The sequence below is a fragment of the Typha angustifolia genome, chromosome 15 (assembly GCF_048772165.1).
Source record: "Typha angustifolia cultivar Huaian chromosome 15, ASM4877216v1, whole genome shotgun sequence".
NCBI classification, from domain to species: Eukaryota; Viridiplantae; Streptophyta; class Magnoliopsida; order Poales; family Typhaceae; genus Typha; species Typha angustifolia.
In genome coordinates this window covers 3,186,741-3,199,149 of record NC_133253.1, presented here as the reverse complement: position 1 = coordinate 3,199,149, position 12,409 = coordinate 3,186,741, and the positions used below count along the sequence as shown (strand labels likewise).

Below are 12,409 nucleotides of genomic sequence, written 5' to 3'. Positions count from 1 at the left end.
TGAATCAGCTAGATTCACTCTTGTGTTGTTGTACTACATCATTAGAATGGCATACTGCAGGTCAAGTTCACCAAGACCCTTGAGTAGAATCTTCGAATTAAATGGTGTTCATCTCCCTAACACCGATTGAAATCGATGTTATACATGGGTAAATTAAATTGGGGTGTCTCATTAGATGTGTATTAATGTATTAATTATATATATCACCATTTGCTTAGGTTAGTTGGGTTCGGATCAGGTCATCGTAATTCTATTTATTAAACGGGTTAGAATATCTAAATATAAATAAGTTATTTAAGTTTTATAGACATCTAAATAGTGTATATTTACAAGATTGTGCATCTGATTACCATTTGCAATTAAGCTTTAAAGATGGCATTCCAAATCTTACCTGGGCCTGGCTCATTTAAATAAACGGATAGGAAGTTTAAGATTGAGACCAATCTTATTGATCGTATCACTCAAACTACTGCAAGAAGATAAATGATCAGATCGCTCAGACTTCCTCTCAATCTGAAATCGAACAAGAACAACCATCTCCACCAAATCCACTCTTCGCCTAAACAAGACATGAGTCAAATCCCCGCCCACTTGGGCACCAACACACCCTTCACAGTCTCTTCATTCCAAAAGCTCGTAGACCTCTCCCTCTCCTCATCTGGGCTCACTTCAATCCCCCTTCTCTTCACCCAATTCAAGCACCTCATCAATCTAGACCTATGCAATTCTTTGATCCGGACTAGTGCCAGCTCAAACAACCATCTACGTTCGATTCTCGTGTATACCCACATGACCAAGATAGCCATTACACCGGATCTCTCCACTTTCCCTTCCCTCCTCAAGTCCGTGGCGCAGTTGATCCTTCCTGGCATTGGAATTCCGGTCCATGGATGCATTGCAAAGATGGGTTTTGGCGCTGATGTTGTCGTGAACACGGCTCTCGTTAGCATGTACTGTAGTTTTGCTAGTGTCAGTGATGGACGGCGGGTGTTTGATGAAATGCCTGAGAGGAACTCGGTTTCTTGGAATGCGATGATTACCGGGTATGTTCATAACAGGGAATTCAAGGAAGCCCACGCTTTGTTTTCTAGGATGTTGGTTTCTGGTTTTGAGTTGGGCGAGGTCACGATGGTCAGTGCCCTTTCGGCATGCGCACATTTAGGAGCTCTGAATCAGGGGGTCTGGATTCATAACTACATCAAGAATAACGGCTTGAGATTTAATGTGTTTGTGGGTACTGCTCTAATCGACATGTATATGAAGTGCGGTGAGGTGGATGAGGCTGTAAATGCTTTTCAGGCTATGAGAGTAAAGAACGTCTTCTCATGGAATGCTTTGATATCCGGTTTTGCGATCAATGGGAGAGGATTATCTGCCATGATGGCTTTCGATGCAATGGCTAGGGTGAAAGTCAAGCCTGATCAGGTGACAATTTTAGCAATTCTAAGTGCTTGTTGTCATCAAGGGTTGGTTGATGAAGGAAGAAGGATTTTCATCAACATGGAGAGGGAATATGGGTTGGTGCCAAGGATTGAGCATTATGGTTGCATGATTGATCTACTTGGCCGAGCGGGTTCTTTGGAAGAAGCTTATGAGCTCGTACAGACAATGCCAAGAGAGCCTGATGCAGTCATTTGGAGGTCATTGCTCACTGCTTGTAGGATCCATCGGAACACCCAGTTGGGGGAGGTTGCAGCAAGGAAGCTTCTAGAACTAGAGCCTGATAACGGAGAGAATTATATTCTGCTATCAAATGTTTTAGCACGGGATAGGAGGTGGGCCGGAGTTGGAAAGGTAAGGAAGATGATGAGCCAACGAGGAATAGAGAAAGTTCCTGGTTGCAGCTCAATTGAGGTTGACAATGTGGTTTATGAATTCACGGTCACTGATCAATTTGAGAAGCAATTTGCTGAGATTTACAAAATGCTGGATCATATGAAGAGAGAACTAAGGTCAGCTGGTTATGTCGTGGATACCGAGATGGCCTCTTATGATTTGGAGGAAGAGGAGACGGAGAATTCTCTGATGCACCATAGCGAGAAACTTGCACTTGCCTTTGGACTGCTAAGAACTCCTCATGGTTCAGTTATAAGGATAGTCAAGAACTTAAGAGTGTGCAATGACTGCCATTCCTTTTTCAAGCTTGTTTCAGAGGTCTATCAGAGAAAACTTGTTGTTCGCGATCGAACCCGGTTTCATCATTTCAGTGATGGCATCTGCTCATGCAGAGATTACTGGTGATTCGCAGTTCGATTTCCTTTCACATGATTTTGTTTGCACCGAAAGATAGAGCGCAAAGCCAGTTAAACCAAACTGAGCGAGTTGCCTAACAATATTCATGCAGATAGGTTTTCCATCCCATACCATGTAAAAGAGCCAATTCATGAGGCAGAGACTATGCAATTTTTGCGAGCCAAGCTGCTGTTTGACAAGGTTGACAAGAAAATGGAGGTTCTTCATCAAGGGTTCCCATAAAAAAATAAAATTAAAGTGTAAGTTGTTCATAAAAACCAATGATTCGTCAACTGTTTAATCCATTAAGGAAGCATCACACTGAAGTTGATTACTATTTTTTTTTTCCCCGGAATTGAATTTTAATAAATTTTATGCAGAACCATCTTAGAATATGCAGATTATATCAAGCACACTTTTCTTTTTCCAACATGTCATGTTCATCTTCTAAGTTCTAACCACATATCTGCAGACTGTCGGTGGCATCCATCTTGAAATCCGTCGTGGAAACCTAAGAATCCATTGAAGAAAATATCAAGGGAGATCTATCGGCATCAAGACAGATGGCATTTAAGGTGCTTCTTGGATCGTTATGTAATTCCACACATGGATATTTTTCATAGCCTTATAAAGAAGCACAAGACACCAACACAAATCCACAACCACCTCTCTTCCTTATCATCATCTCCTTTTGATCCCGAAATCCTTATCCTTCCACCGTACAAATCCCTAAACCCTTTCAAAACTACAAGGCCTCTCTTCCAAGAGTTCAGCTTGATTCCTGTATAAAACCCTTCCAAGTATCCAACAACCTCATAACCACCCCAACTGTTCAATTATGGAATCCAACGCCGACGCGAAGAAGCCTCAATCCTCTGCAACCGACCTCTTCTCCAGTGCCAAGGTGGTGGCAGAGGCTGCCGCGTCAGCCTTCCGCCACGACCCTGGCAACGTTGACAAGGGCAACGCAGCCAACGCCGCCGCCGACCTCCTCCACTCCGCGTCTCACTATGCGAAACTCGAGGAGAAAGGCTTAGGCACGTACGTAGAGAAGGCCGAGGATTTCCTCCGCGGTGATAAGCCTGCCAACTCATCCGCAACTGCCGCTGCTGCCGGCGAGGCAACTCAGTCTGAGAAGAAGGAGAGTGGATTTGGAGACTACATGGGAATGGCTCAAGGTTTGATGAAGAAGCAAAGTGGAGAGCATGGTAGTGGAGAGGAGAAGTCTGAGAAGAAGGAGAGTGGCTTTGGAGGCTACATGGGAATGGCTCAAGGTTTGATGAAGAAGCAAAGTGGAGAGCATGGTAGTGGAGAGGAGAAGTCTGAGAAGAAGGAGAGTGGCTTTGGAGACTACATGGGAATGGCTCAAGGTTTGATGAAGAAGCAAAGTGGAGAGCATGGTAGTGGAGAGGAGAAGTCTGAGAAGAAGGAGAGTGGCTTTGGAGACTACATGGAAATGGCTCAAGGTTTGATCAAGAAGCACAGTGGAGAGCATGGCAGCGGAGAGGAGGAGAAGAAGTCCGAGGGCGGCGCCGGCGGTGTAGGGGACTACATGAAGATGGCTGAAGGGTTCTTGAAGAAGAATTGAGCTACTGAAGTGTTGGGTTCTTTCTCTTCATGCAAGTAGATGGTGTTTTGTTGTGCTTTTGTTAGTATGGTAGGAGATATGATGACAGGATGTGTAATGCTTTGTTATGTCTGATTAAGCTTTGGAATTTTCTTTTCCTCTTTTGTTTGTTTAAAGTCTTGAGTCGTGGCTTGTATGGGTTTGATGTTAATGAATAAATGAGTCAGAACCTTGAAGTCAAGGAAGAACTTTGTTGGGTAAGTTTTGTGGCATATCTTGACTAACTTTATTCTTATTCTTTGATTCTGATAAGGAAATAATAATAATAATAATAATAATAATAATTAAAAGCTCATTCCACAATGTCATGTCATTTTGAGTTCCAAAGGATGTTTAACCGAGTAGATTTCCACTCGCATTTAAGTGATCAAATATGCAACATATGGTGGAATGATAATTGTTCAATAACAGAAAAGAAGTCTTGCCTTCTCGTCCAGTTGAGCTTCATCTGCTGTCTCAAGTTCGAAAACATCGGATCTTAACATCTTTCACAGTTCTTCATCATCTCATACCTTCTCCTCTCATCGCATTTCAGTTCTATTTTTGACGGATTCGGACAAAGAAATTGACATTAGGGCTGGTGATGGAACCAAATTTATTCCTCATGGTAGAAGGAAAATATAATACAGCAGAGAGATCAGCCAGGTATTTTTAGTCATCACTATCAATGGATGATGGCATGAGGTGTTTGGCATTAGATGGACCAAATAATAGCTCCAAGCAAAATTCTGAGCCACATATTGATTTGCCTCTGATCCCAACTTTATCCAAATCACGAAGTGTGAACTGCATGTGAGAAATTACTTCAATCAAATTTGAAGTATTTGAAAAAGTAAATTGCAGTGGCAGAAATTACAGAGAAATCAAATTATACAATCTGCGGAGCAGAAGGCTTCTTATGCATGACATTTTTTATGTAATTTCTATATGGGTGTTTATGAAGCATGGAAAGGACCTGGTCTTACGCTAGACCAAGAGATCTCTAGTTCTATGTACACAAGGATCATACCTGCATCAAACAACTTCTGATGAAAGCCGAATTGAAACATAGATAGAAGAGACGCCCGCCGATCATTTTCTCATAAAAGATAATTCGCAAATCTCCAACCATCTGAAATGAATGAAACAGAACTTTAGTGCAAATTAGGAAGATATGAGTCTGAAAGAGAAGTGAATTGTATTTTAAATGTTTACCTGCAAAGGTTTTTCGAAATAGTAGTCGAGACATTTTTTCTGGTATATGGCTGAACATTCTGTATCCATTTGCACTACGATGCGAGGGCACTCTCCTTCCCCTTTATCCCCGTCAGTGTCATTCTCATTGAAGGAAAAATAATACCTTGGACTGCTTGGCCTAGGATAACCTTGCCTAATCTGCCTGCAACAACCTTTTGCAATTTCTACTGATGCATGACAGAGTTGATGGGGAACCTAAGAAAAAAGGGAACCATACAAACATTGAGTAAAATTGGCAACAGAGAGATTCATAAGCGTGTACAGTTTAATATCATATATTTCTCTGGATACTGATCATAATTGGCCCAAGTTGCAGATACTTTTTCTTGTTTTCCTGTTTGACTCGGGCCATTGGAGAAAAGCAGGACTGAATTGATTTGAATCAAAAGATCACCACAAATTTCTTGTTAATAAATTTAGAAAAATATGATTTTAAGATGTTGCATTTAATTTAGTCACCTCTTGTAATTCGGCAACTACAAAGAATACTGAGGTGATTCCCACAACGTCATAAAGGCGAATTCGTCGCAGTTCTCTCCTGATTGGCTGAGGCATATTAACAACAGGAGGCCCACTGCCTTCTGAGTAACCTAGGATTTTAGACCAATAATGAACATAGCGACGTTGGCTTGGTATTGAGACCTGTCCACCAAACCTCATTAGATACTGGAAAGATAACAAAGAACAGTAAAGTTGACTACAGAAAAGAAAAGGTAGCAATGGTGTCCGAAAGTTAAACCAAATGAAGCCAACTGGAATTTCTTAATATTTCTGCATCCATTTCAGGGGGTCATAAGTATGCTCTCAACATTTCTAGGTATAGTTCTTTTTTCTTTTTCTTTTTTTGAATGGTCAGAAAAAGCATGCTAAAGAATATAAACCTGTGCCTGCAATACCCATGTTATTTCACAGACGCAAGCAAATGCAGAAAATACTGTCCTATAACTGGGATTGTCCTAGAGGATCTCTCTTCATTTACTGATTGTGTGCATGCGTATGTATCTGTGTATCTGTTCTTTGTAAGCAAACTGGTTGTGCGTGTGGTTTTCCTGTCTTCATAAGTAAACAGACACTAGCCAGATCTAAACAGAAGAAATATAAAGATTTATCAACTACATTTATGTGTAGAGACAACTAGTAATTCTAGCATCTGTTGTAGCAAAGCTATACGCGAAGTTGTGGATATGATACATACCCCATGATTGTTAGTAGTCCTTCTAGTTGCATAAAGACGAAGAGCCTCATCTGCTGTCATGCCTCTGTAAACAAGATAAGCGCATACCATCAAGCCTGTTCGTCCTTTGCCAGCCTAAAGGATATGTTCAAAAGGATGAAATCAATATTAAGCAACATATACATGAGGAAACAAAACTTCAAGTTGATTACTTTAATAGTACACACTACTTTGCATCAGTCAGAAGAAAGTGTTGGGACAGAAAAGTTAGAACCAAATAAACGAACAAAGCATGATATAAGGATATACCATACAATGGATAACTGCAACATTTTGTGGATCATGGGAAAGCCATGAATATACACTTTCACAAAAGATCTTGATCAGTGATAATGGTGGAACATGGTTGTCATCAAAAGGGAAAAAATCCACACGTCCATGAAAATTTGACGGGTCATAGGTTTCTTCTGCACATAGGTTGTAGACCTACAAAAGCAACTGTAATATATAGTAAATCGATAAAATTGACGAGATAAAGTGTAGCAATGGATGTCAAGTCTTCAACATGCCAACATAGGGAGATAAATTGTAAGCTTAGAGGTCTTGCTAGGGAGATAAATTGTAAGCTTAGAGGTCTTGCTTGAATTGTTACCTTGTAGCGACCTGGATGTCTCATGTCTAACACATCCTTGACCTGCCACATAGGATTTCGATACATGGCGCGCATGTGCTCTGCAGGGTATGACATAGCCAACAAATGGGGTGTGATATATGACATATCCAGATCATATCCCCCGACCAGCATTCTCCTCCTCCGTTTTGAGACGATGCTTCGAAGATAGAAAAATTTGGCAAGGTAATTAAGAAGCTCATTGTGGCCTTTGGGGGCTGCCACATCTTTTACCTTTCCAGGCCCTTGCTTTGAGAATCTCAACCCCATTATCTTCAGCCGAGTGCAGAAGGAAACTTATTTCTGGGACTCTAGCTATACTTGCAGCTCCAGAATTAAGAAAAAGGAATTACAGTTCAAAGTTCAGCATCTCTTGTGGTCTTTTCTGGAACCAATCCACCAAGAGGATATGTTCACCACCTCATGTCAAATTCCAATGGTTTACTGCGTCATTTTCCCCTTCATTGTGCAAATATCCACTCCTTAGATTCTATTACTGACATGACGAAACTTGCAAATTTTAATTCCTCTATAAGATGGAATCCTCTTCGTTGTTATTGATATTGTTAACAAGATCTCTTGTCACTTATATAACAAGAAAGAAAAAAAAAAATCATCCTCATGGAAGACAAGCATCGCAAAGAACCTCTCAATAAATACATCCTTCATTTTCATTTTAGTTCCAACAAATTAACACCATCTACATTGCCAAAAAGTTGTTCTTCAACTATTCTGACCTTATTCTACCAAAAGATCCGAATTCTTTTTTCAGGCAAGCAGTGGAATTATCGTTTTCTATCTCATCTACCTGACAGGTTTAGTGTGTGACATAGAAAGGAGAGCTTCACTCACCTAGAGATCCCGAGTTCCGAGCTCTGAAAGTTTCAATTTTGAAACTTCTCCAGATGATGCTGAACAAAAAGGAGCCGCATTCAAGGGTACCACCTTTCCCTGAGTGCTCAAACCGAGCACCTAGGGTGTGGAATTGGCCAAATTGCAATCCTAGGGAGCTCAATTCCCACAGAAGAAGAGAGAAACCACGATAAGGTGAGGTAAAAAGGGCTAAAAGTTGTCCTAAAGCTATACTTGGAACGACGATTAGCGCCATTCTCTCCGCCCTATTCGGGAGAGAACAATGGCGAGAATACAGGCGAGGGGAAACACGAAGGCCGCAGAGCCGGGGTTTAAATAGGAAAATAATTAGCATATAACACCCTTCATTTAAGTTTATTTATAGTTATGAAACCTTCACTTTTCATGTTTCACGAATAGAACCCCATATTTTCTTTCTCTTCTCCTTTTCCTTTTAACGAGTTTATGCCGGATAAATTCCAAACAGTTTATCCCGTTTTCTTATCCCATATTTTAGGTGGGATTAAAGAACAAGATTAGGATCAGGTTGGAGTTATGCCATCTTAGAAAAAAGAGTAATTTGCCTAAATATATTATATTTTATAATATATTAAAATTTCTTTATAATGAAACAATTTTAGTATGGAATGTCTCTATGGGATACTATTTGTGATATATTTGTATTATTTTATCGTGAAAATGATAATAAAATTACAGTTTATATTTAATTTCTCAAACTTAATAAGATTTCCTATTTTTCTCAAAAATAAAAAAAATTATAAATATCTTTTTTTAATCAAAACTAAGGAAATGATAAGAAGATCAACTTGATTATTTTTACTCTTTTATCCCTACTGTTATAAACTCTATTCTTATATCTTTTTTTTTTTTCAACCAAATACCGTCTAATTCGTGATAATCTCTATTTTATTTCAATCCCAATTTTTCTTATAGTTCAACCAAACGGGCTCTTATGGTCGGACATATAAATAGTGAAACTGAAAGGCTCGTATCGTAAAATTCCTATAAACATTGGGTGATGGAGAGCAGAGCAAGTTCACTGAGGCAAAACAACAAACATGTTAGCTTCGGTTATTACGCGCTCTATCCCTTCTCCGGACCTCTCGACTCTGCTTCTCAGGGGGAATGGGAGGCAGTTCCAGCGCACACGGGCGAAGAAACTAGAAAATCCGGGAGAGGCCTCTAAAATGGACGGACCCATCTCTTCTTTTAGGGTTTCAAAGACCTTTCTTGCCAAATCCGCAGTTGCTGTCTTTGGCCTGGGATTCCTTGATGCTGGGTAAGGCTTGTGAATTTATCTAATACACAATCTCTAGTCCTTCTTGATCATTGCAGGATGACAGTTTAAGGACTTGATTGAGAAATTCATCTGCGTAATATCATATATGTTGGATGCAAGAAGTTTCTTCCTTTCTTTTAGAGCAAATTGTGGTTAGCTTCATTTGATGTTATATTATTAACTTTCATGGGTTATATGAGGATGAGTAGGTAATGTGTCAAGAATGAAGGGATTCCTAGTGATGCATTCAGCTTACTAGGGCCTCCACTATCCTGATAGACTTAATGATATTATTAAAAAGAACAGGGTACTAGTTGGACATAGTTTCGAAAGTATATAATAAACGGGGCATGGGATACATGAAGTTTTTATAATCTTCCAATTTCAATAGTATTTACTATAAAAATTTGAGATCATTCAGAGGTATATAAACTTACTTTTCAAGGTTCTTACACGGTCATTTGATGGTAAATAGTATCTTCTTTTGTAGCTTTTTTCCTGTTACCGGCACTAAATGGAAAATCTCATTCAATGATCATTTTGTATATCGCTCTGTGGATCATTGAGAGCTATGTAAAAGGAAATATTTGTCTAGTTTCTCTATAGATTGATCCGAGCTCTCTGCATTGCACATACATTTCTCTTAATCATTACATCCTTCTACTAACCATCAACGATATGTACAACCTAGTGTGCTGTAACTCTTCTTACATCTTGGGAGATTGTCTGCTAATACACAATAGATTATATTGACTATAAATTAGCCGGTCTTCTTGTCGCTATCTGTATGTAATATCTTATACAAATCTTTCTCAAATGAAGGGCTATTCCATTTTTTGCAACTTTGGGAGTGCTAATGTTCTCTGCATTGTGCTGTTAGTCTGACGTTCGTCATCTTCCTCATACAATCATAAACCTCCATCTCCTAGCTCTCCTTCAAAAGTGATGTAAGAAAGAAATTTTTGTGGACAGTCTCTTAGTTGTCTTTTCTGGATGCTCATTTCTATTCAATTTATTTTCTGCATTCCCGTCATGACTTATGCAGGCTTTTCACAATAAAGTATTCAATAAGAGGCAGGAAAATATCGGATTTTATTTCATTTCAACCCTTATTTTCTGGACTTTACAGCATATGTTATTTCTCTTAACTTTGGAAATCTAGAAGGTTTAAATTTCTGAGTTTTTCATGTATAGATATAGTGGCGACTGGTCTCGGATAGGCGTCATTTCAAAAGAGAGTGAAGAGCTATTAAAGGTAGCAGCATATTTTGTCATACCTTTCTGTCTATTTATTGCATTTTCACTTTCTGAAGAAGACAAGGTTCCATAGTCGAGAGGTTTCTTCAATGTATGAAAGCCTGTAAAATTTGCGCCATCCTTGTACTAGATCCTACCAATCACTTTGTCAATGTATTCTGAAGCTCTAACAGAACGGTGTTCGGTAAAGATATTTGAACAGACTTCACAGGTTTTAATGATAAAACCTTCACTACGTTGCATATTTAGTTAACAAAGATTGACTCCGCACTTGCATCTTTGCTATGGAAATTGTATTGTATAAGTTGTATTGGAAGCAAACTGAGAAACCAGTACTGTGATGCATCTGCATCTGAAAACTATAACAGGTATGCAAAGATTTGTTGCTGAAAATTCCTTTCTAAGCAATTAGTGGACTGTGGAGCCTGAAGGATATAGAAATTTTTCCTATGTGGGATATGAACTAGTCATGCTGTTCCTTGAAGATTAAGTTGTGACATTCTCTATGTTCACAATACTATCTAAACCTTTAACATTTGGTTTAAGTCCAGACAGAGTCTGATCCAAATTGCAACTCATCTACATGCTTAGTGCAATATGAAGTACTTGAAAAGGCATTTTGGAATTTGGGCCTCATGTTGCATGTGGGCGCTAGGTTAAATTTCTTTCACTATATGAAGAGTATCCAATATGACACGGTTCCTTTCTCCAGGAGAGTACATTAGTCACTCTCCTCGCATCTCAGGACCTTGCCAATCAAACGAGAATAACTAATTCCATTTAAATTGTCATGATTCTCCTCTCATGTTCTTATATCATGTACTTGCATGCATGTTACATGCCATTTGTGATTGCTTGAAAAGTATTCACTAGATTTCTACTTCATTCTTTATGCATGTCAGCTAGCTCAAAGCGAGTGTAATCCAATGTTAGATCTTCTAGATATTTCATTTTCCCACCTTGAGTTGAATTTTTTTTTTCCCCTCCATTCTTTTACTAAAAGATAGATTATTTATATACTCTTTTTCTCAACTGCATATTATTTATTAGAAACCTCAAATTTGAATTTGAAAATTCTATATACAACATAAGCCCTTTTTGGCTTTGTTCATATTTTTGTTACAACAACGTATATAAAGCTTTGGCATAGAAACTGTATCTTTATGTGGGAAATGATTTTAAACGATTTTTGAAAATTACTTGGGATAAAACAGGCATAGATATCCGAAATAACACACAATTATCGCTAGATTTCTTGTAGTGCTTTGTTTGTATAATAGAAGAAAAAAGATTGAGCCTAATTTAAACCAAATAGAGATCAAGTTGAGAATAATTTCTCTCCTACAGCTCAGCTCAAATTCTTAGATGGGGATTTGGGTTAGACCTGATGAATTGCAAATAAAACAATGACATCTTAATTATCTTCATTCCTTCTTGTTTTCGCATCATTGTCGCAGAGCAGAGAGGAATATTAAGTCGAAAACAGATGTGATTTCAAGGAAAGAGCAAGGAGAATGGCTTGGAATTGTTTGGCTTTTAGTAGAACAGTACAATTGCAAGTAGGCAACTCATTCTGTAGGTTGGTCCATTGCAAGGCATAACCAGTGGAGGCCATTCCAGTCTCTATAATCTTGTAGGGCATCAGCAAGGATTTGGCTTTGTATGGTTTTGATGTTTCCAAATATTTGGCATGAGTTGTTATTTTTTTTTTCCTTCTGTTATTCACACCATGATGCTTGTTAATGCAAAGATGTATGGCACTGTCACTACCAGAATCTTCAGCTTCTCCTTATCAGTTATATTCTTCAGATATTGTAGCTTGTGGACATAAAAAAATATGGAAGAATTGAAGTTTTAGATGCTCCTGGTGGCTTAATGATCAAAGTGAAGAAGGATAGGTTTGTAGTGATTCTACAAATCTAATGGATGGATTTAGCATTTAATTGAGTTGCATTCTGATGTGTATCTCAAGATCTATCTCTTTGCCCTGAAAGATCAAAGGGAAAAACATAATAATCCTATCTTACCCACAAAAAAGGAGAAAAAATAGAAGAAGAAAAG

General features: G+C 38.7%; 3 protein-coding genes across 4 annotated transcripts; 2 read left to right on the top strand and 1 right to left on the bottom strand.

Moving 5' to 3' along the window:
* The first annotated feature begins 407 nt into the window (after nt 1–407).
* LOC140777773 (pentatricopeptide repeat-containing protein At1g08070, chloroplastic-like) lies at nt 408–2,847 on the top strand. Its single transcript, XM_073122115.1, has 2 exons — nt 408–2,492; nt 2,705–2,847. Exon 1 carries the CDS (start codon nt 484–486, stop codon nt 2,239–2,241), a length of 1,758 nt encoding a protein of 585 aa, XP_072978216.1. The 5' UTR covers nt 408–483; the 3' UTR covers nt 2,242–2,492; nt 2,705–2,847.
* A 712-nt stretch (nt 2,848–3,559) lies between these two features.
* LOC140777774 (phosphatidylinositol 3,4,5-trisphosphate 3-phosphatase and protein-tyrosine-phosphatase PTEN1) lies at nt 3,560–7,295 on the bottom strand. The gene is made up of 7 exons (XM_073122116.1): nt 6,922–7,295; nt 6,579–6,755; nt 6,291–6,404; nt 5,555–5,737; nt 5,054–5,290; nt 4,869–4,970; nt 3,560–4,645 (listed from the first exon to the last, which is right to left on the bottom strand). Exons 1-7 carry the CDS (start codon nt 7,207–7,209, stop codon nt 4,511–4,513), a joined length of 1,236 nt encoding a protein of 411 aa, XP_072978217.1. The 5' UTR covers nt 7,210–7,295; the 3' UTR covers nt 3,560–4,510.
* Nucleotides 7,296–8,827: 1,532 nt separating this feature from the next.
* On the top strand, nt 8,828–12,198 carry LOC140778732 (uncharacterized). Of its 2 annotated transcripts, none has more exons than XR_012107239.1 (3): nt 8,828–9,091; nt 10,286–10,346; nt 11,811–12,198. XR_012107239.1 is itself a non-coding variant. In XM_073123581.1 (3 exons), exons 1-3 carry the CDS (start codon nt 8,871–8,873, stop codon nt 11,821–11,823), a joined length of 300 nt encoding a protein of 99 aa, XP_072979682.1. In that variant the 5' UTR covers nt 8,828–8,870; the 3' UTR covers nt 11,824–12,192. The 2 variants fall into 2 exon arrangements, 1 of the variants encoding a protein (XP_072979682.1); XM_073123581.1 differs by having other exon boundaries at nt 11,806–12,192.
* The last annotated feature ends 211 nt before the right edge of the window (nt 12,199–12,409 follow it).